The sequence below is a fragment of the Balaenoptera borealis genome, assembly GCF_965194805.1.
Source record: "Balaenoptera borealis genome assembly, chromosome: 14".
Lineage (NCBI taxonomy): Eukaryota > Metazoa > Chordata > Mammalia > Artiodactyla > Balaenopteridae > Balaenoptera > Balaenoptera borealis.
The window spans coordinates 78,883,352-78,906,867 of NC_138875.1; the positions used below are offsets into that span (position 1 = coordinate 78,883,352).

A 23,516-nucleotide genomic window follows, 5' to 3' on the forward strand; every position below is an offset into this window, starting at 1 on the left:
GTAGATGTGAGAGAGTCGGGAGCAGAATAAGACTACGGTGCCCAAGGCAAATTCTAACCAAGACTGACTTTGAGCATACGTCACTCACCCCCCAACTTCAAATACGACACCAAACCAACCTTGAGGAAGAGAGGACACTGGTTCTGAGCCTGGGGACACGATGACCAAAACCACTGGGGGAGATTCTCAGCCTTGGCGGTCGATACAAAATACCCAAGGGCCAGCGGCTGCTGTTTCAGCTCCTCAGGCGCCTCCCTGGAAAGAAGACGCTCTCCCTGGCTCTGAAAAACAAAGTCCCAAAAGCATGGTCAGCATTTATTACCAAATACAGCTTTTTTAAAAACCAACAACTTTTTCAGTTTCAGGTGTACAACATAATGATTCTAACTAACTGTGGGAAATAACCACCACAATAAGTCTAGTTAACATCCACCACCATACAGAGTTACAATTTTTTTTTCTTCTGATGAGAACTTTTAAAAGATCTACCCTCAGCAACTTTCAAATATACAATATGGTATTATTAACTAAAGTCACCATACATTACATCCCCAGGACACTAATTTTTTTTTTTTTTTTTATAAATTTATTTATTTATTTATTTGGCTGTGTTGGGTCTTCGTTTCTGTGCGAGGGCTTTCTCCAGTCGCGGCGAGCGGGGGCCACTCTTCATCGCGGTGCGCGGGCCTCTCACTATCGCGGCCTCTCTTGTTGCGGAGCACAGGCTCCAGACGCGCAGGCTCAGTAGTTGTGGCTCACGGGCCCAGTTGCTCCGCGGCATGTGGGATCTTCCCAGACCAGGGCTCGAACCCGTGTCCCCTGTATTGGCAGGCAGAGTCTCAACCACTGCGCCACCAGGGAAGCCCCAGGACACTAATTTTATAACTGGAAGTTTGTACTTTTTGACCACCTTCACCCAACTTTTTATCAATTCTCCCTGCACACTGTAGTGACTAATCCCCTTCCTGGCAGCATCTCACACCAAAATGTCAACTGACCAAGAAAGGTCAACAGGGGAGGCAGTGTCTTTGCTGCACACACAGATATCTGACGAAAACTACGGCTCAGGCAGAAGGTACCAGTAAAACTAACAACACCAGCCAAGTAAATACAGGTTTATTTTCTCTGGTTCCTTTTCTGCAGAATGTAAAATCTGCTCCGTGGCATTATTAGGTAATTAATAAACTAAAAATGGAAAGAGTGGAATCTGACAGCTGAAGGTACCACCACACCCATGTGCTCTTTCACCAGCAACCAACCAAAAATACACGCGCACACCTGACTGTCCACTGTCAATAACGTTCTAACACTTCACCGGTATCTGACCTGCCAGCAGCGTGAGATCTGCTCCTGAAGAAGCCTTGTTTCAATTTACAGCAGTCCCGGTAATAAGGGACTCCCGTGAGAGCCTTACTGGGCGTTTCTGCAGTTGACATTTTCCTTGTCTTTGACTCTTTTAGCTAGCTTCAAGAGTTGAAAATGTACCTTTTATGCAAAAGCAATAATAAGCAATCCATTTGTTCTCAAAAGCCTTCTGTTTCAAGGAAGAAAAAAATCCTCGACTACTACACCAAGTTGTATCATTGCTGAGTTGGTTAAAAAAAAAACTTACTGCAACCCTGAACAAATTTTTTCTCCTGTGGTAATTTCTTAACTGGATATCAAAGAATGTTTAATGGTTCGGAAAGAGGAAATGCCGAAAGCCTCTCAGGGGTCACCTGGCTGCAGGTGCTCAGGATTAGAAAAGGCCACCTGACGAGCTTCAGCATAGTGCTGTTTGAAGTGTGACATTCAACGGCTCGAGGTGCCAACAAAGGGAGAAAATAAAGCACGCCTCTGTTTCTCACAAAACTAAAACACTACACTTCAGTTACCAATTCTTTGTTATCGGAGGAGCTAAATTATAAAAACCAGTACTGGGAGGTAGCTGCTATTATTTCCATTTCACAGATAAGGTAACTAAGGCTGAGAAAGGTAAAGTAAGCTTGACCAAAGTCACAAAGCTAGGAAGATGTTCGGCTATAATTCAGAGTGATGTTTATCAAGCTCCAGGGCATGCATTCTTAGCTGTAATGCTATTTGCCTCTAGAATTCACATTAATCCTAAATTAAAACTATCCAATGTAAAATTTGTGTTCTTGGTCCCCATCACAACAATCTCCAATGAACCAATAAATTGTCATTAACTGGCAAATGACCGGAGGAAATAAACACATTTACAATCCCTTCCTTGCAGAAGGGAGAATTAGGGGGCAGGCATAACATGAGGGCAGTCCACTGAGGTGGCCTTCCCTGGTTTCATCTTCTCTGAAAGTAAAGTTTTCAATCTTCTTTTCTCTAGACTGTCCTTCAGTGAACTCAGGGCTGGCAATAAAAGTCCCACCTAACAGAAACCTAAGTCCTCGAAGAACGTCTTTGTGCCTAATGAGTGTAAGCAGGTTGCTTATACTTGTCCAGTTTAAGATACTAGACATAGCTATTTTTCTGTCTTAACCCCTCAATCTCTTAACATTTTAAGTAAAAAGTGTAATACAGTGACAAGGCATGAATCACCTAGCTTCTAAAGAAACTTAACGTGAGCTGATGGCAGAACCTTTAACACTTCAATCTTCTGCTAATTCACCTCTAATATCCTGGGATATTTAAAGATGAAACTAGCTGTAAGCTCTGTTTTTTCCTTAATACTCTGGTATTAACCTGGACACTTCTCCAAAATCAGCCTCCTGTGGGCTCTTCCCACTCCTGCAAGCTGGCTACAGAGAACATCTAACGTGCCTAAATAAAGGCACCATGACATAAACCAAGACCAGTTAAGCTCCTTTCCCAATAATTAACCATCAACAATGTGTTATTCAATTAACACAGTTACTCTGCATGTTAAATAAGCAGGGTTATTCAACTAGCCTCTGAAAAGCCACTGTTCTGGCAAAAAATTAAAAAATAACTGGGAAGCAGCAAACAACCAAAATTAATTTTTGCTCAAAAACAGTAATTGCATAAAACCCTTGCAGCTGTAATGGGACTATTCTGATTAAGCACATTCATCAGGAATAATAATAACATTTCTTTAGAATTCCGGCTTTGTTCAAAATGGAACTACAGAGTCACGGTCCCACACTTACTTCTCTTGTACCAGGGACCAAGACCATCAGGAAGAAAGGTGCACGTAGTAAAAGATGACGGCACTTCTAGAGGATTTTCCTGAAGGCTGAGGTGGTGTTAAACAACCTATTTCAAGTCGTCCTTACCCGACTATGCTGGAAGTGAGAGCCCACACCAATTCCAGAAGGAGAGCCTGGGGAGGGAACTGGGGAGGAGTTGGGAGAGGAATGGAGGTTCCCAGTCATTAATATGCCAATATCATTGTCCATATCATCTGGGAATGGAAGGTCAACAAACATGTCATCTAGAGGGAGAGAAAAAAAGGACAAAAATTAAAAAGCTAATCCATAGCCCCAATTTAAACCAATGCATGGTTTACTGGCCTATGACTATTACAGGCATGTGTTGTTAACAACTTAGTAAGACTTAACGCGTGCCCACTGGGTTCAAGGTGCTGCAAATTATTCTTGCATTTTGTACTCTCTCCAATGATCTCCTAATGTGAAGTATTAACAGAATGGAGAAATAAAGAACGTAAAACTCCACACTCTGTACAGCCTCCAAAGGCAAATAAAAAGAAGGCAAAACATTAGCTAAAGAAGCAATTTAATTATTAAACAAAGTTAAAATTGACACCATCCAAGAAAACAGCAGACACCACCTATGCATCCAATTAGCATCTAAAATACTTAAGGCTGAATTAATGCATGTTAATAAGTGTGAACTTGCCCTCAAACTGGAGGCCTATTATACGAGCAGATCAAAGCATGATATTTTTGTTAAGAAATCCTCTCTCCTGTATCATAAAAGTAAGGTACACGCACAGCAGAAAATTTGGAAAGAAAAGTATAAAAGGGGAAACCCAATCACCATGAACATTTTTGCTGATTCTTTTTCTGTATTTATTATTACACTGTGATCATATTATGTGTGTTTTCTATATACACACACACAGGACGGTATCCTTTTACCCTTCCCATTTAACAGGAGTAAATGTTGGTAGCTGCTAAAAATTCTTCAAAAAACAATGCAAACAGCTGCATAATACTGAGCGTTTTACAGTTTATAAATAATCATTGCTTAACAAATGCCTTAAGATATTCAAACCATAAAAATCTATTAAGAATAATCAAATAAGGGGACTTCCGTGGTGGCCCAGTGGTTAAAAATCCACCTGCCAATGCAGGGGACACGGGTTGGAGCCCTGGTCCGGGAAGATCCCACATGCCGCGGAGCAACTAGGCCCGTGAGCCACAACTACTGAGCCTGCACTCTAGAGCCCGCGAGGCACAACTACTGAGCCCGCATGCCACAACTACTGAAGCCCACGTGCCTAGAGCCCGTGCTCCGCAACAAGAGAAGCCACCGCAAGGAGAAGCCCGCGCGCAGCAACGAAGACCCAACACAGCCAAAAATAAATTACTTAAAAAAAAATTTCAAGACTAATCAAATAAGGAGTTGTTTTAGAGCAAGTTAGATTCCCAGTGATCAGCTAAAGACAGGTGCTATCTTCATACTGCCTAGCAGTCTTCATACATTTCAAATCAGATCAAGAAATCTTTATTGAAAGAGTGACACCCATGTACAGGACACTATCAAGCAGATACTATTTTTTTGCCTTTAATGAAAAACAGGAGAAAGCTAATTACCCAAGAGAGGAAAGTGTTTATTTGGTCTTGGCAACAGTGCAAATTAAATCTTCAAAACCAAAAAGATTCTCAAACCTTCAATTCCCTCTTCACATTTCATATGCTGTTCACTACGACACAGAAGAACCTGCAGCGGCCCAGCGACTCTTTACTCTAGCACTGTGTCTTGTTGAGGGAGCGGAGCCGCTCTATGCATACAGGGTCTTCCACTCACCATTGTTGGGGCTAAACCCATCTTCATTGGGATAGTTGGCTGGAGCCACTTGGATGGTTGACGATGTTGGGAACACCAAGATGTGTGTACAAGAAGCATCTTGAGGGGTGTTAAGCTGAGATGACTGCATGTTCAGTGCAGTACTTCGGCCAAAAACAGAGCCCATTGTGACAGCATCTTAAAAAGGGGGAAAAAAATGTATCAATGCCTTTTGTGCAGCAGTGAACAACTCCAGAAATGACCTGAGCTGGACTGATGTGAGTCTGACACAACTGCCATGATGGATACACATTTACAGTTGAGCCCACTTGTCTAAATAGTTTCAAGAAACTGACTCAGAGCAGATTAGCTATGATAACTCAAGCCACCTTTCACACTGGCAAGGTTAAGAAAAAATTGGATTGAGTCGACCAAATATGTTTTAATTACTTAAATAAGAAGTATTTCTAAAAATAAAACTTTCTTTCCTCCTGTGACTGCTAATAATTTATAACGGACTGTTCTCCCAAACAATGCAATTCTGTAGAAATGGTACCATTCAACTAATAATTGTTACAACTAATATTTATTGAATGTGTACTACATGCCAGATTCTGTACTGAATTCTTTATTCATATCATATCATTCAATCATCAAAGCTACACCTCAGAGGTAGGAACTACTACCCCCATTTCATGAGGAGGACAGAACACAAAGAAATGATGTAACTTGCCCAACTGGTGCAGGTGACAATTAACCCAGGGTCTGACCAGCAGGCCAGTACAGACATCTGTCTCTCTCTAGACTGACCACAAGCAACCACATTCTCATACTTCAACACTTCTGTTGATTTTTACAGGGAGGGGACAAGGGTCTCCTGTTTGATCAAAGAAATACCTGGGTGGTAAAAACAGGTTTAAAAAATATAAAACTGCTTAGCTATTAAATTATAAAATAGCTTAGTTGCTGTTTTTAGAAAAATTCTGTGGCCATGATGTTTCGGCTGCCCACATCTTGGCACTTACTGAGTTACTGTGGCTAGCACGCACTGTGCTCAATGCTCTACCCCGTCTACTTCACATTCATCCTCAACCACAGAGAGACTCTAAACGTCCTCTTGAGGCTGCTTGAAGAGTCTATCAAATACCTTTCTTCAAAAGGGTATTAAAATACATATCATGTTGGTGCCCACTTAAGTCACTTTTGGAGGGTGAACTTCATACACTAACAACAGGTTGGGGTCAAATAATTCGCCATGACTGTAAGAGCTCTCAATCACACCCAGGACTTGGGCTCTCTCCCAAGTGATGGTCAACAAAGATAATAAGATCACAAACCACTCCCCTTGGAAGAGACCAAATGGTTTCCATTTTGAGCCCTAAGTACAATTTTTTCTCATAAAGATAATAAAGATACATTCTATACTTGTGTGTGGACTTAAGGTTGAATGGACTGAACTGTTCTGATACCTAATTAACAAAACTGGTGAGATTTACCTGGCATCACTACAAAGGACCCCTGGGGCTCCATGGCAACCAGGCAGGCACTAAGGATAGAAGGAGAGTCTGCGGCAGAGATTCCACACATCCGGCACACGTCCTTGAGCCGTTTACTGATTGTCTGTAGTGAACATTCTCCAAGGAGGATACTCCAATCTGGAATCAAATATCACAATCACACAGTCTTCAGAAATTCATATTGATGTGAGGTTTGAGCATTTTACCAGTTTTGCCTGATAATTGAATTTCTAGGATTGGGCCCTGAAGGGAATATGGCTTTATACAGGTTCCCCTCCTTGCTACAAAGAAAATGTTACTTGACCTCGATTACACTTCATTAACAAAGAAACAAAGGCCAACGACTACAGAGACTGAAATCATGTCTGAAATGACCTGTGAGTCCGGCACAGACCCGGGCAGACTTAGGCACTTAAAATACTTTTCAATGGTGATGCCAGTATGTTCTGTCCTTTCTCCTTCTCCAGGTCCGGTTCTTTCACTACCCCTGTGAACACTTTTCTTCAGAAGAGAGCACAGTTTGGGGTGAACCTCAGTTTTGTTTACTGCTAACGTAGATTGGTTGCTTCATGAAACGCAAGCAGCAGAAGAAACGAAGGGGACCCTTTCCTGGCATGCCCAAAGATCGGATAAGCAATGGGTGCAAGTAAAGTGCTCCAAATGATGCCACATTAATTGTTCAGATTAAAAAGGTGCCACAAATTTTCTCTCTATCATCTGTTTATTGCCTCCAAACAAAGGCACTATGTCTCCTCACAGAACTGTTGAGGGTAATGTGACTCCGGGAATTGAGAAGCACTTGGTCCTCCCTTTATTTTGACCCCCGACACACATGAAGCACGTCACATTACTGCAGCCATACACTGCTGTCATGTCACATCCCACTGATGTAACACCACTCCACCTCTCTACCTCCACAAACTTTTTTCAAACAACCTGCTCTCCCCTTAAAAAGCACGTGGAAAAAAAAAAAACTTTCACATTTCATATTCCTAATGAACACTGAACTGAAGTGGCTGAAATAAAAGGGTCAAGGAACATGGGGGAGGGAGTATTTTTAAAAATCACAGAAATACCAAAGAGAAGTGAGTTCGGTACATAAAAACCAAGTAAGAAGGAGAAGACAGTATGATTATTTTTATCACAAACACTGGTGATAAAGAACAGAGATTCACAAAACTGACTCTGAAATCTGTGGACTCACATCTGATACTGCCCCACAGAAATGCAACGTGGTGCAGACCTCAGTTCCCCAAAGGAAGAAACTGCAGATTGGGAAGCTGATGTCCTGGACACTAGGCTCTTCTCCGTGTTTTTACTCCTTGAAAGTACATTTTCTCTCAGTCTTTTGATGGAGCCCTCAGTCACACTTACATTCTTCTCCCCCAAGAGATAAGAAAGAAGAGTATGTCCCTTCTAAAAAATCATAAAAGGGAAGGCGATGGCTTTAATAATTTTCCAAAATACCAAGTAACTAGACTACTAGGCTACATTTTTATCCCCTCTACTTCTTTTCTATTATATTCTAACTTTTCCCAAGGGTTAAGAGTAGCTCAAAGCCTTTAAGAAATAAGATTGACTAAAAGGCATACTAAGAGAGAAGATAGGAATTCTGACAGAAATGAAATGATGAATCCCCTGATGTATTAGACCTCCAGGCTACTCATACAGATTCATTATAAGTATAATATTCTTTTAAAAATGAAAAGGATAATATTTTCTATTGGTCTACAGTATAATTTAATACAAAAAAATTCTGTGTATAATAGATTCCTAAGAAAACACTTACTTAATACATATTATATAATATTTGTATAAACTGCTGTTAAACCCTAATAATTAACTCACTTAGGCACTTACTACAAGGCAAGTTATATCTGTATCAGGGGTTTTATTTCAGGGTTTCCACAAATACCGGATATAAGTTCCATGTAAAGAAATAAGATGCACACTCTAACGCAAGGTTCAGCAAACTACGGTCCGCAGCTCACATCCTGCCCACCACCTGTTTGTAAACAAGGTTTTATTGGAACACAGCCACACCAATTCACTGGGGTATTGTCTATGGCTGCTTTGGCATTACAGTAGCAGAGTTGAGTAGTTCAACAGTGACCAGCTAGCCTGCAAAGTCAAAAATATTTACTACCTTGCCCTTTATAAAGAAAGTTTACCAACTCTGTTCTAATATATACTTGGCATGTGCAAAACCACCAAGCTAATTTGTGACATATGTTTGCTTTTGTGCAGATGTTAGAAAAAAAACCTCTCCTGGGACTTCCCTGGTGGCGCAGTGGTTAAGACTCCGCGCTCCCAGTGCAGGGGGCCCAGGTTCGATCCCTGGTCAGGGAACTAGATCCCACATGCATGCTGCAACTAAGAGTTTGCATGCCATGACTAAGGAGCCCGCGAGCTGCAACTAAGGAGCCCATCTGCTGCAACTAAGACCTGGCAAAACCAAATAAATAAATATTAAAAACAAAAACAAAAACTTCTCCCATCTATATGCATATACTGAACTTTTTATAAATGTGTCATTAATCGATAGGGTTTTAAAAAAATAATCTAGGCCTGTTCATATTGCTCATATAAAACTGTACAAGTAGCTACACTAGGATAATAAATGAGCTGGGCTCAACGCCAGGCAAGGCAGCTGCCAGTGGTCAGTTGTGTTATGTTGCAGTTACTTTTAGTGCTTTCTTATATTTATGATAAGAAATACAAGCAGTTGGTAGATATATTGGGGGATTCAACTTAAAAAAATCTGCTCTCTTAAATTTCCAGACTGAAGACTATCAGACAGTGGCAATGTGAATAAAGACTCTTCCAATTTGCAACTACTTGTCCTTGTCAATCAGGATTATCTTGCAATCATGCCACCAAAACAAAAATAAATACAAAGCTCATCACCGTCAACCACCAAAAACAAACCAGCAAATGAAAGTAAAGGCTGTATATGACTTCTCCTCTCATCCATAATCTCTGTTATAAAATTTTCCAGTTAAAACTGACTTGTTCTTCTCACAATATATAAATGTTAGAAATTCTAATTTACCAAGTATCATTTTTATATTAAAAAAATTCTTTTTCTGTTTTATATACTGGGGTTCAATGTTATATTTAAGATTTTCTTTGTGTAAATGATTTTGCTAATGAAAAGTCTAAAAGCCACTGGTTTATCCTGTACATTTAAAAGAATCAGAAAATATAATCTGCTTTATTCTTACTACCAACTTTATAATTTTCTCCCTCAGCTTAGTTAATGACATTAGCTCAGCCCTTTTCCTTTCCTTTGTTTCAGGAATTTCTCACCTTTAAGTTCCCCATGGCCAAGACGCCCAAGTCGCCCAATTACAACTCTCCAGGGCAGAGATGTCATTTGGACAATACCTATACACCATTCCCATAACTTCTGTAGTCCAATTTTACGTGCAGATACTTTACTCCTCCGTGATCTAAAACAGACATGGAAAAGGGTCCCCAAATGAATCAAAGCTATCATTTAGTACGACAAAACCAAGAAAATTCCAAAGAACCCACCCACGTGTTACCCACTGCATTTAGATAGGAAAGTTAGGAAGATCCATTATCTGAGAAAAGGCACAGCATCAATTTACACACACCATAAACACCAAGGCTCCTCACCTGTTTGGTAAAGCAATATTTACAATACATGTTTCTAATAATTCTCCATGGAGGTCAGTGCAGGAAGCCAAAAGCCAGCGCTGGTCGTGAGACAGACAATAGCCCACAAAGAGCACATTGTATTTCTGGCTCGCTTCACCGAATGTCTCTCCCAGCTCTGTTTGCTTGTCTTTGATTGGGGCCAGTATAAAAGGAGGGGAGTAAAGCTGGATTGGGCTGGGCCGCTGAAATCAAAATCAAAATCAGTATCAACACAAAGCCACTCCATGTTTACAACAAAACCCATACAGCACTGAGGGAAACCAACAGGGAGAAATGACAATAGACTGCCTCCCAACTAGTCCTATATATACAAATAATAATGATACAAAAAAAATTGTTTAAGTTATATAAGGTAGGGAACCCAATCAAGCCAATTATTTCCTTATTAAAAGAAATTATTATTGGCCCAACTTCATTAGTCATTAGGAAAGTGGATTAAAACCACTACACACCCACCAGAATGTCTGAAATATAAAGGAAAGAAAACAAGTATTGGTGAGAATACAGGGCAATTAGAACTTTCACACATTGCTGGAGTATGATGTGCTTCGGAAAAGCATTTGACAACACCTGTAAAAGCTGAACAAACACATACCCTCTGACCCCCCAAAATGCACATATATGTTTACAAAGGACAGGTATAAGCATGGTTACAACACTATCAATAGCTCCAAAGAGAAAATAACCTAAATAACCATCAACAGTAAAATGGATGATAAATTGTGATAAAGTTACACAAGCAGAATATTAAACAGCAAAGAGAATGAAAAAAAACTACTGCTACAAGCAACAAAATGGGTGATTCTCAACACTGAGTAAAAGAAGCCAGACGCAAAACACTGTAAATTATGATTCCATTTATATAAAGCCAAAAACAGGCAAAATTATGCTGTTGTAAGTCAGAATAGTGATTACCATTGGAGTGACTGGAAGGGACATTAGAGAGGTTTCTGGATGCTTGTTATGTTTTGTTTCTAGTGCTAGTTACGTAATATTTTTACTTGGTGGAAATTCATCAAGCAGTATGCTTAAGACTGGGTACTTTTCAGTATGTATATTGTACTTTATGATGTGTGTGTGTAAGTAATTTAAGAGATCAAAGTGTTAGCTGTTACCTAAGACAAATATTTTAGATAAACTGTGATGAAATTTAATTGTCATCTTTGTTTCCAGCTTTATATACAGTTCAATATCTAGTAAACTACGGCAGGGGTCAGCAAACTTCTGTAAAGGATCAGACAGTAAATACTTTAGGCTTTATGAGTCTCTGTCACATAATCTTCTCTTTGTAAAAATGTAATAATCAGTCTTACCTAGCTGGTCATACAAATGCAGGCTGCAGGCTGGATTTAGCCCACAGAGTTGCCAACCCCTGAACTATATAGCATAAGAAACAGTAATAATGGAATTACAGAATTTTAAACTTAAAAGAGACCTTGGAGATAAGTTAATCCAATTCCTTCATTTTAGGGATACATATTCAACAACTTGCTCAAGTTTCAAACCTTATCACTGATCCATTCACTCTCCACAGATCCGGAAATTCCACTCCTAGGTACTTACCAAGAACACTGAAAACATATAGCCACACAAAAACTCATACACAAATGTTTAGAGCAGGGTTAGTCACAATAGCCAAAAAGTGGAAAAATCCATACGCCCATCAATAAATGGAAAAACAAAATGTGGTCTATCCATATAATGGAATAGTACTTAGCCATAGAAAGAAATGAAGTACTGATACATGCTATGACATGGATGAACCTCGAAAACATTATGTTAAGTGAAAGAAGGCAGACATAAAACATTCTATATTGGAAGATTCCATTTACAAAAAACATCCAGAACAGGCAACCCCACAGAGACACCAAGTAGAACAGTGGCTGCCAGGAGCTTGCACGAGACTGTGCCACTGCCGAAAATGAGAATTCCTGGAAGCAGGGGACTGGTGTCTTGTTCACCACTGCACAGTCGACACCTAATACAGTGTCTGGCACACGGTAGGCACTCAGCTATAGTTGCTGAATGAAAGTACAAAATTCTAGCTGCAGACTGAGGGAGAGGCAGCATTTAGCAATTAGCCATTGCACTTTATGCAAGTAAAAATTTATAAACCTCAGTAAATGTTCACAACATTTGGTTCTTACATTTTTCATTAAGTCAAATGATTGATTTCTCTCTTCCTGTTCCAAAGCAAAAGGAAAGAAAGAATATTTTTTGTGATTTATTTTAATCTAAGCCTCACTATATATCTCATGAACTCTCATGGTGTTCTGCCAGTACGTTATATAATCTTTTAAAACATTACATAATGCCTCAGATCTTAATATAGGTAGTCAGCCTTTACTCTCTTCTCTGAAAATGCAGACTACTATTAGTTGTCATTTGAAATTGTGATAACTTCTTACCAAAGCATAAGGAATGACTGCACTTGAATTGCAGAATAACCTCAAGAGGTAAAAAACTAAAAGGTTCAAAGTTTATAAAGAAAGGCACAAACTCAATTTCTGGACACAAATTTGAAACAAGTAGAAACATTTATTTTTATTCTAGATAAAGCTAGTAGTAGAGAAAACATATGACATGCTCACAAAAGTAAAAAATACAAACTCAAAAGAATAAACTAACCTAAAACTGCCAAAGATAGAAATTTTCTATAACCCCAGAGTGAATGTAAGTTGTCAGTTAAGCTGTTTCCTCTCTTGGAACCAAGTTGACCTGAACCAAGTTACAACAAATACAGTATTAAGTAGTGCGTCATTTTTTTAGTTTTCCAGAAAAACTTACATTACCAACTAAAATTAGCAAGTTTTGGTGTTTTTAAGTTCTCTAATGGTGAAGAGCTGTTTGCTGGCCTTTATTAATGGGTAATTTTTCATGCAAAAGTTGTGGGAACTGATTTTTGAAGGCTTTGAGAGTTCTAAACACTGCCCTGTATATCTACCTTCAGGATAAGGTGATTAGTAAAACAAAAGAAGTGTACAACTTCTGTTTAAAACATGTTTTGCTTTGGTGTTTTAGAATTCCCCCTGAGGTACTTATCTGTGGGAAATAGGTTTACAAAGATGGAGAGAAAAAGCGTTCATTTACACACAGAAGCACTGAGACAAGGGGAGGAGGAAGCATCAGAAAATGAGGGGCCCATGCAGAGTAAACACATACACAGCGGCTGTTCCAGGAGAAAAAAATGAGCTGGGGAAGGTGGAGAGTGATTTAAGACACAGATTAGCTTCAAACAATAATGAACAAAATAAATATAGGAAAATTGAACTTTCATAAGTAAAAGGGATAAGTGTATTGTTGCCTTAGGTCTTACATCAAAAAATGGCAAGAGTTTGCTTGCCTCTTTTCTCAAAAAATTATACAAGTTCAGAGAAGTATCTCCTCTATTTCAACGTAAGGATTAAAGAAACCTACCACTCTTATAATAAAGGTAGAAGACCAACCAAGCAAGCAACTCTCCTGGCTTGCATCTTTAGCATAAAAGTAGTGTTTTTGCAAATTTCTGCCCTGCTGCTACCTACCTCTGGGTTCTTGAGCGTCATCTCTATGCTGGCGGCAGGCCCAAATCCTGTGAGGGATTTAATGTGGATCTGTGTAGGCAGAGGTCGCCTGCACTGGCAGTACACTGAAAATGCCATGGACTTCAAGTATTGAATGTAGAAAACTTGTTCATCCTTCATTGTCTGCAGCATGTACTGGCAAGGCACAATCTACAGACACAAATACAAATAAAACTAGAAATAGAGATCTAATATGCTAACAAGGCAGTTCGAAAATGAAATGGTATGAATTCTTTACTTGAATGGGGGAGGCAACTTTAGTTTTAAAATACAGAAATGCCAAACATAGTATAATTCAATCTTAATTCCTTTCAGTGACATGAAGTCCTATATTCCAAATATACCAGCAATTTAAGAAGAGGTGTCACTCTGCTGGTCAAGTTACACTGTCACTTAGAAATTACCCTGTTCCCATTTTAGAGATAAATTCTCAATTTATTGTTGCCATGTCCCAAAATTTAAAAACTTGCTCTTAAATACACTTCTCACTTTTGTAAGGTGTGCGCAAAGCACGCGCGGCGTCTTTGCAGTTACTGTCTAGTCACCTGGGACACAGGCTTCAAATCAAGGAAACACTACCAACAAACTACACCGGTAGCTTTAATTTCTGTCTTTTAATTCTATAATACGGCTTGAGTTAAAGTGACAGGAAAACAAGAATCCAAACACCCAAGACATCATTTTTCACCTATTAAATTACAAATTTTTAAAAATTATTACACTATAAAGCTGGCAAGGGTGCAGTGAAAATGGGCATGCTCCTTCACTCCTGAAAGAAATGTAAATAACTATAACCTTTTGGGAGAGGAATCTGGCATTATTTATCAGTATCTTTATCTAAGAATCCACTTTAAGAAATGACTTGAAATGTGAAAGAGAGATTATACCTAAAGATGTTTATTATGGCTTTATTTATTTATTCATTCATTCATTCATTTACTTATTTATTTATTGGTCACGCTGTGCAGCTTGTGGGACCTTAGTTTTCCGACCAGGGATTGAACCCAAGCCCCGGAATTGGAAGCATGGAGTCCCAACCACTGGACCGCCTTATAGTTGTATTTATAACAGTGAAAAGGTTAAAAAAAAAAAAAAAAAAAGTAATTATATCTAACTGTAGAGAAACAGTTACACATGGAAAATATGCAGTCTATAAAAAATATGTTGCTTGGTGAGAATTTTAAATAAGGTGGAAAAGTATTCATGAATAACTAAGTACAAAAAGACTAAAAATTACGTGAAAAGTATGATCTCAATTGTGTAAACAAACACAGAAAAAAGGCTAGAAAAACACCAAAATGCTAATAATGGCTGAATCTAAAAGGTAGAATTCAGAATACTTTTTTCTATTTTCATATACATACAATTATTAAAAAATCATGAACCTGTTTACTTTCATAAAAACAACAACAAAGTAAAAAATAAACTTGCAAATAGTTACCTGGAGAATGAAAGAATTTCTCATATGCTCAGGTAAATTATCCAGCATTTCTGTGTAGCAGCGCATCAAACTCAACAGCCAAAAATTTCCAGAAGTGGAGTCTTCCTCTGCCGTATAAGTGAAGGGGTCCACCATGTAAATGACAACAGCTGGAGGGTAGGCTTGGCTGTCTGCAGAGTCAGGCTCCGTGGGAATTCCTATCCTCTCCCTTTCTGTAACACTGCAGAGAGAGTCACTTATGAGATGCACAACATAAATATAAATTATACAAAATAAATCAATTCCAGAGCACACTGACTCCCTGGACAATGATTACAGATTAAATGCAACATTAATATGAACCAAAATGAAGGCAAACCAAGTCAGTTAGCATCCAGATGGATGGAAAACAATAATATGCTCCTCTAAAATGGGAGATCTTTTTCAACTCCCCCCCACCACATCGTCATCGTGGCTTCATTCTACAAAGATGTTTTATAATGCTGTTACATTAATAGTAAGAGCTTACTATTACTATTATCCGTATATTATGTTCATATAATAAGAGTATTAACAGTAATATTAATTACATTAAGTATATTAATTAGTAAGTATATATTACCATTATACTAGTAATATAATAAGTTTATAAGAAGTTCTCAAGTTTCTTAACACTGAACTATAGACTGACAGTTGTTACTCTCTTGAGGGAAGAAGAGAAATACACACTTTACAAGGTTTAGAGACTCATGAAGTTGAGGGGGCTGGGGGTGCAGAGGAAGAGCAGACAAGGGGTCCGAGCTGAAGCCACTCGTCTTGGTCAGAGTACCGTACCTTTCCTGTCCATCCTGTGAGGGCTGAGAGGAGCTCTGCCCAGGCTCAGTGTCTCCACCACAGCCTATGCTCCCTTGCGTTCTCTCTGCAGAGCTGGCCCCAGCGCTGGGGTTCTGCCCTCCGACACTACCACTGAATCCTGAAGAAGAGGTAGTGCTTATCTGGTTAATAATGGGAGCAGAGGCAGATGTCGAGGCCGGTGGCACAGAGGAACCAGATGCGGAGCTACTTGCTGCCGGGTTCACAGAACTGCCATTGGAGGTGGGATTAAATGCACTGCCAGCTGAGGGAGCTGCCGATCCTGGATTTGAAGCTAAAGGCCCCGCATTCCCAGGTGTAGCTTGTCCCTGTGCTGCTGCTGGTGGGGTCTGGTACTTAGGTGGTATCAACAGGCTGCTGTCGAGCTGCAGAGTGGCTAGATAAGGTGCTGAAAGTGTACACGCAGAGAGGTGACTTTAGGAATGTTCTGCAGTGTCTGGCTGAAGCAGATATTTAGAATAGTCACTTTTAAAAAAATTATGCTTCCAGGCTGCATTACTCTATGACACCCAAAATGCTATCTCTACCACTGAACATAAGCTTGTATGTTCTGTAAACATGGAAATAAACATGGAGCTACTTATTATAAATTCTGGGGAAGAGCCTAATTTGGGGGGGGGGGAGAGGAGAAAATCAATCATTTGTAACATTTTCCTTTCAGACTGATTCCACACGCCTTCACTGAAAACTGAGAGGCCGTATATTCTACAGCCATCATGGTATATTATGCTCCTATGTGCATAAGGCTTTGTAAGCATCTAAGATTCTCTTGGGAATCTGGGTTAAAATTAAGCAGTTAATACCAAGTCATGCTGCTACATTTTTGAAATGTGGAGTAAATTAGATACGACTTCCTTAGGCTACTTTAAATAGCTTTTAAAGAATATACATGCACATAAAAATTAGCATTTAACTACTTAGAATGCAAAAGTTAGACCTAAATCAACACAGTAATGGAACACTAACATTTCCTGAGACAAAAGAAGTATAATGTTGCGTGTCTAACAGGGAGCAGGGGGAGCAATCTGCTATTTCTCAAATTCTACTTTGCCAAATACATCCCCATGTACCTAGGTGATGGCGGCAAACTTGCGCATAAAGTTTGAGTCTGGAATGATTGTCACTCTCCTCGCTGCCCCACGGCTGGTTAAACCACTCGCTCACAAGCTCTTCCGCCAGCTTCTGCGCCACGGTCTTCCCCACGCGCATGATCCCGTCGCGCAGCACTTTGCAGATAGGCTTGTGCTGCCCAAGCCTACACATCTGACGGCACAAACCAGATCGCCGTTTACAACAGGAACCACTCCTTCGTTCAGTACACATCGTTACCACGGAGATTCTTGACCATACACATGGAAGCATTTTCCTTTGTCTTTTAGCGTTACCACACGCAACCAAACCAACATTATATGCTGGTCCCTTCTGGTAATTATAATGTACCTGAAACTGTCCTCTGTCTCTCCAAAACCTGGACTAGGCTCTCTAAGGAAAAAAGTTTCTTTTAAAGAAAAATGAATGTTTCTTCACCCCAACCGCTTCCTCCAGCACAAGGGAAGATTGCTGAGCACACCACCTGATTGCTAATGGTCAAATAAAGAATTAACCAGATTCCTGCCTACTTAGGCTGACTGAGACATATGTCCACTAAAACCTCTTAAGTAATCCTGACTTATGATGTTCTCCCATAAGATAACATTAAAATTTTATGGGCCATCTGTTACATTGTTACAGACATTTGGAGATCACCAATAGCAGAGGCCACGGAAACAGTGCTGATCACTTTTTAAAAGTAAATAGTTGTTTTAGCACAATGAGATTCTGTTACTGACGTGCAGGACATTAAATGGGTGCTTATGGCAGAGAATTAACATACCTGCAAAAAGTAAGCTACCTAGCTACCTGTTCACCAGCAGAAGAGCCCATATTATTAGCCCTTACTAGAGTTGATGAACAGGAGGCTTACCAAGCCCCTAAAAATTCTCTAGTGTACACTCTTCTGAAGCAGGTACGTATTACTGCCAAAAGAGCAATCCTAAAATGATCTGGCAGTCCTTTTATGTTTTGTAACTTATGTTGAAAGCTTCATTCAAAAGAATGGCTGGGCTTTAAGACTGCTTAGACAAGTTTTCTGTGTTAGGGTAATTATGATTTAATATTATTAGGCATCATGAACCAGGCACTGTTTAGAAATTACTGTATCCAAGGATTTCCTTCAGTGGCTTAATTGATGCCATTACCTCATACTTTAGCATCTTCTCACTTCTTTGTAGCAACACGTAAGTTTACTATTTCGTGTGTACTCATACATGTATAGATAGTGAATGTTCCGTTATGGAGTATTTTTGAAATTCAACTTGGCATCTTATTTAGCAAACACTTTGTAATGCTTATAATATGCCTGTCGCAGCTCTAAATACTTTATAAATATTAGTTTCATTTATTCTTGTCAAATATAAAGATATTAGAAGTATAAGGTACGAAAACCTTAGTGTATATGTACTTTAGCAGAAGAAATGTGGCACTAACTCTTCAAAGACAGACATGATTCTAATTTTTCAAAAGTAACAGGAATTTATGTACTAAATATATAAAATTATCTAAGTGGCTTTTACATTACTATGGTTATCACATTATTAATCTGTACCAAAATTTTAGTATTAAGATGAATGGAGTGTTAAATAAAACATAACAGGGACATGAGTCATTAAACCTATTATGATTCAGAAATTTTCAAGCTAAACATTTTTATACTGTTTTCAGGAACTCCCCTCCCCCACCCCCCCAAGAGTAGATGTGCCTTCTTTTCGTAAAGCTCATCTTCTGAACAACCACTCTCCCCTGGTGAGTAATACTTTTAAACTTGAGCACATAAATGGGGAAAAAACAGCTGACGGGACTTTAAGATGGGTGGTAAGGCTGGTAGAGGAAAATCTTTAAATCTAATAAAATATAAAAGCTAAGATGGGAAAGCAACGTACTCCTTGAAAAACTTGCCAATGTAATCCTTTTCTTCATCCTCCAACTATGTGAAAATTTTCTTTGAGTCCTACTTTGAAAATATTTGTTCTTTAAAATTTAGTCATAACTAGAAACAACCTGAGGACTCGTATCATACAAACAATTTTCATCTTTCATGTCTTTCTCACCTCATATACAGCGCTCAAGTCCCTGAAAAAAGTTTTGGCTCCTTCGAGCAAGGCCTCATTTTCTGGACACACCACAATATAGGCAACATCACGGTGGCCCCCGTATGGGTCCAACAACAGCCTCTCCCAAAATGGCAAGGAGAATGGCGAGATGGTGAGGAAGTCCTTGTCATAGCCTACCAGCAGAGTGGGGATCGGCAACGGCTCAGGAGATTCTTCAGAACCTAAAACAAGACTGCAGTTTAGGAGAGTGCTTGAGGGTCTGTTTCCCACAACCTCGACAATTGAGAATTCTCTGGTGCATTAGTCTTAATTCTGGCATCAGAAATTTTATTGTAGGTTGACATGATACTCTTAAAAGTACTCTTCAAATCCTCTAATTAAATGGCCCCTGATGAAGAACCTTAATTAAATGAGTCAGAACATGCTTATAAAGTTTCAGTAAGATCAGAGAGCAGACTAGAGCAGGTTAAAGTTAGTTTTCCAAACAGCACTATGTCATTTCCTTTAAGAAAAGCACTATAATCCTGACTGTGAAGAAGCTGACAGAACTAGTCCAGAAGTTCATCCAGATGAAAATGCAGTGAGGATCAGGAAGATGAGGAGACCCTAACAAACAGTCTATTTAGGGATTATTTGCCCCACTGACCTTGATTATGCCAAAGACATTTAGAAAAATTATCTCAAAAACTGACTACTGGAAAACAGGGAGATTATAAAACTTAATAGTCAGGAGGAAAAAGATTCTATTTTGTCAGTGAAGGAAGGACTTGACAGTAACTACAGCTGCTTTTCACAGAACAAAAATCTGAAGGAATTTAAACAGGGGAAAGATTCTACCGTAGGTTCCCCGTCCTGCCATTTTGTGGAACTGCTGCCAGGTGAGTGGTCCCTGCACGTGCTGGATGTTCTCCCAGGTCCTGCCCGTGCGCTTCTTCTGGATGGCGTCTTGGAGAAAGGGCTGCAGGGACAACAGCATACGGACCACATCTTGGGAGGAGAGCATGCTGATGTCCAGCACTGGAAGAGAAATGAAATGAAAAGGAATGGGAATCATAAAGGGGGACTGGCCCACTCCTCTTCTTGCCATCATTGTGGACCTCAGTTATACTCCACGACAGAGACACCACTGGCAGCAGGGTCTACTTATAGTAGATTCTAAAATACCCGACTTAGGAGTCAAGAGGAAAGACAATCTTCTAAAGCAGAAGATAGTTTATTATTTATTATTGGAAATAATAAAAGGGGAAATAGTTTACTCTATATAAAAGAGGTTAACTATAGGATTGCCTAAAAGTGGAAAGGTAGATAGGCCTGACTTTTTAAAATCATACAGACTTGTTTCCAAGGTTGTTCTTAAGAAAAGAGAGCAGCAAAAATTTCTTAATTATTGTCTCTTACTTTTAGTTTCTTAATTACTTTTATTTACAAATATCCATGTTTTGATTATATGATGAGTGGGAAAAAGGAACTTGAAGCTTTTAAAAACTTTAAAAACTGCTCTTAATGAAAATATTTGCACAAAATACAAAATGCATAAAGAGAAAGATGACCTTCTACACAGGCAGAGGCACATGAAAACAGGGCAGAGGCAATGACAGGCCTGAAATTCATCTGTACAGAGAGGAAGGTAGGAGATTCATGGTTTCAGAACATATGTTCTTCCTGCTAGCAAGAGGGTTTCTTAACCTAGGATTTGAAAAACCTCTGAAACTCTACCCCAAACTGCACATGCATGCATGAGCATAGGTGTATTTTACCCCAAGGGAGAAGGTCCATAATGCTCGTCAAATTCTCAAAAAGATCTGAAGAAAGACTACTTAAGCTAGAGATGGTCAGCTATGAATCTGCACCGCTGGGTTCCTAAAGACCTTTCCTTCCTCTTGCTTTTCTAGCTGATGAGGAAAGTGGCATGGATGGAAATCTGTGATTTATTTACCAACTAAATCTGAAACACAGGGTGCTTAAGGTTAAGGGGTCTTAAGACATTTTTAGATGTGTCTTCACATCAAACACAGGCTGCAAACTGATGGCACAGAGTTTTTGTTTTTTTAATCTGGAACGAATTTCTCAGGAAATTTCATATGCAAATCTGGATTTCCAGCTTCTCTTGAAAAACCGGAAAACTGCCTGACAGCCCTGGGGCTGAGACCATCATGTTCTGGGATGACCACCACCTGCCGGAGCCAAGGAGTAGCTGTCCCCTTCAGACAGTTCTCGACGCTCCCCCCGCGCCTCCCCCCACCCCAGCTGGCCTGAGACTGAAGCAGCATTTATCACCTTGATCTTCAAGCCTGTGCTTCTTTTCTTCTTCTAGGAGAGAAAAAAGTAAAGTACCTCTTGTACCCATGGCTCTCTCAGAAGTAGGAAAATGACAGACCAAGAGAACCACAGGTTAGAGAAAAATAAAAGTAGAAGTAATTCTTTGTGAACTCTATTCCTGTGCATACAAAATAGAAAGTATGTTGCAAAAGGACACAATTTAGGTCATTGCCTTCTGCAAACCTGGCTCTCCACATCATTCATTGACATCATCTGTCTGGTACCTTTAAGCATCTGAATTTGGAACCCACATCTCGCCTACAATAAAATGTGCTATTCTTCATATCCAAAGATGCCACCACTGATCCACCCACACAGACTGCGTTTCTACCTGAAGGGCACTGTCGAGTAAAAGAAACCACCTAAGCTAATCACCCAGAATTCTTTAGGGGAAAGACTTTAATTCATAAATTCATGCAGCAGACATTAATTAAAGGCCTGCTAAGTATAAGGCACTCCACTTAAACCTAAGCAGTTATAAAAATGAGTAGAGCCCTTGAAATACTTCCTCAGGAGTCTCCACCTCCAAGAAGTCTCCTTGCTTATATAACCTTCTCCCCTGCAAGACTGATGACTATTCTGAAGCAGGGTCCATGCTTCTTTCACACATAGACTCCTCCAGCCTGGCCTCTGCTCGCACCTGTCTACAGAAACAGCTCTCACCATGGTCAAAAGACTGGTTTAATCTTTATCTTAAAAGCTTGGCTGAATCTGAATGCCTGTTGACCACGCTCTCATTCGTGAAACTTGGTTACATGGCAGAACTCAGTAAAGCTCTGTCCCAGGCCCTCCTCTCTTTCCATATAGTCCTCCTCCCCAGTGAGCTCTCCTCCTCCTCTGCGCCCCTGACTTGGGTTATCATCTATGTGCCATATACTTCCTTTCCCCTAAGCTCCAGGTCATGAAGTCCCAAGTGTCTACTTGACACCTCTACCTGGATATCTCAAGAGAAATCTTTAAAACTTCCAAAACCTTTCTCCCCAGACCTGATATTCCTCCAGTATACTCATCTTTTTTTTTTTTTAAATAATTTTATTTATTTATTTATTTATTTATTTATTTCTGGCCGTGTTGGGTCTTTGTTGCTGTGCATGGGCTTTCTCTAGTTGTGGCGAGCGGGGGCTACCCTTCGTTGCGGTGCATGGGCTTCTCATTGTGGTGGCTTCTCTTGTTGCGGAGCACAGGCTCTAGGCACGCGGGCTTCAGTAGCTGTGGCCCGCAGGCTCAGCAGTTGTGGCTCACGGGCCTAGTTGCTCCGCGGCATGTGGGATCTTCCCGGACCAGGGATCGAACCCGTGTCCCCTGCATTGGCAGGCGGATTCTTAACCAATGCGCCACCAGGGAAGCTCCCAGTACACTTGTCTTTGAACGACACCACTGTCTGTCCAGGTATACATGTCACAAACCTGGGTGTCTTCCTTAATATCTCACTCTCCCTGGTACCCTAAATCCAACCCATTTCCAAGTCCTGCAATAATACTTCCCAAACATCTCTTGAATGTTTCCACTTCTTTTCCATCTCCTTTGCTAGGACACTAAGCCAAGCTACTGTTTCTTATTTCATCTACTACAGGAACTTCTCAGTCTCCTCAAATCCATTCTCGCCATTTTCTAATCCACAGCCCACCTTATAGTCAGAGTACATTTTTTTCTGACTACACAAATCTGATGTCAATGTCTCTTCATAAAACCCATCACTGACTTAAGACTCTTCAGATGAAGACCCAGTGCCCAGCATGTCTCAAAAGGCTCTTGACAAGCTAGCCCTGCTGGTCTCTAGGCTTCTCTGAGTTCTCTGAAGGCCCCACGCTCTACGTAACTCTGGGCCGTTGCACTCGCCCCTCCTCTGCCTGGGACACGATTCCCCGCCCCCTCCCTCGTCACCCAGTTAACCTGTACTCATCGTTGGGATCTCAAATGTTACTGCTTCTTCAAGGAAGTGTCCCCTGACATCCCGTGCTTTCATCACTTATAATGGTTTGTAATAATATGCTTATTTATTTATTTGATTCGAATAATTAAATAAATAAGCATACTATTTAATTGG

At 40.0% G+C, this 23,516-nt stretch overlaps 1 protein-coding gene across 4 annotated transcripts in view; it reads right to left on the reverse strand.

Moving 5' to 3' along the window:
• Nucleotides 1–23,516, reverse strand: part of MED13L (mediator complex subunit 13L) — a 291,782-nt gene that overhangs the window by 5,745 nt on the left and 262,521 nt on the right. For all 4 annotated transcript variants that reach the window (XM_082355688.1, XM_082355690.1, XM_082355687.1 and 1 more), the window contains exons 18-29: nucleotides 19,988–20,167; nucleotides 19,148–19,371; nucleotides 17,072–17,264; nucleotides 15,963–16,389; nucleotides 15,150–15,369; nucleotides 13,670–13,858; nucleotides 10,104–10,327; nucleotides 9,771–9,913; nucleotides 6,441–6,599; nucleotides 4,966–5,142; nucleotides 3,249–3,406; nucleotides 120–281 (exon numbers count right to left, since the gene is read on the reverse strand). In XM_082355688.1, coding sequence (XP_082211814.1) covers nucleotides 120–281; nucleotides 3,249–3,406; nucleotides 4,966–5,142; nucleotides 6,441–6,599; nucleotides 9,771–9,913; nucleotides 10,104–10,327; nucleotides 13,670–13,858; nucleotides 15,150–15,369; nucleotides 15,963–16,389; nucleotides 17,072–17,264; nucleotides 19,148–19,371; nucleotides 19,988–20,167 — 2,456 coding nt within the window. The remainder of the gene's footprint in view (nucleotides 1–119; nucleotides 282–3,248; nucleotides 3,407–4,965; nucleotides 5,143–6,440; nucleotides 6,600–9,770; nucleotides 9,914–10,103; nucleotides 10,328–13,669; nucleotides 13,859–15,149; nucleotides 15,370–15,962; nucleotides 16,390–17,071; nucleotides 17,265–19,147; nucleotides 19,372–19,987; nucleotides 20,168–23,516) is intronic.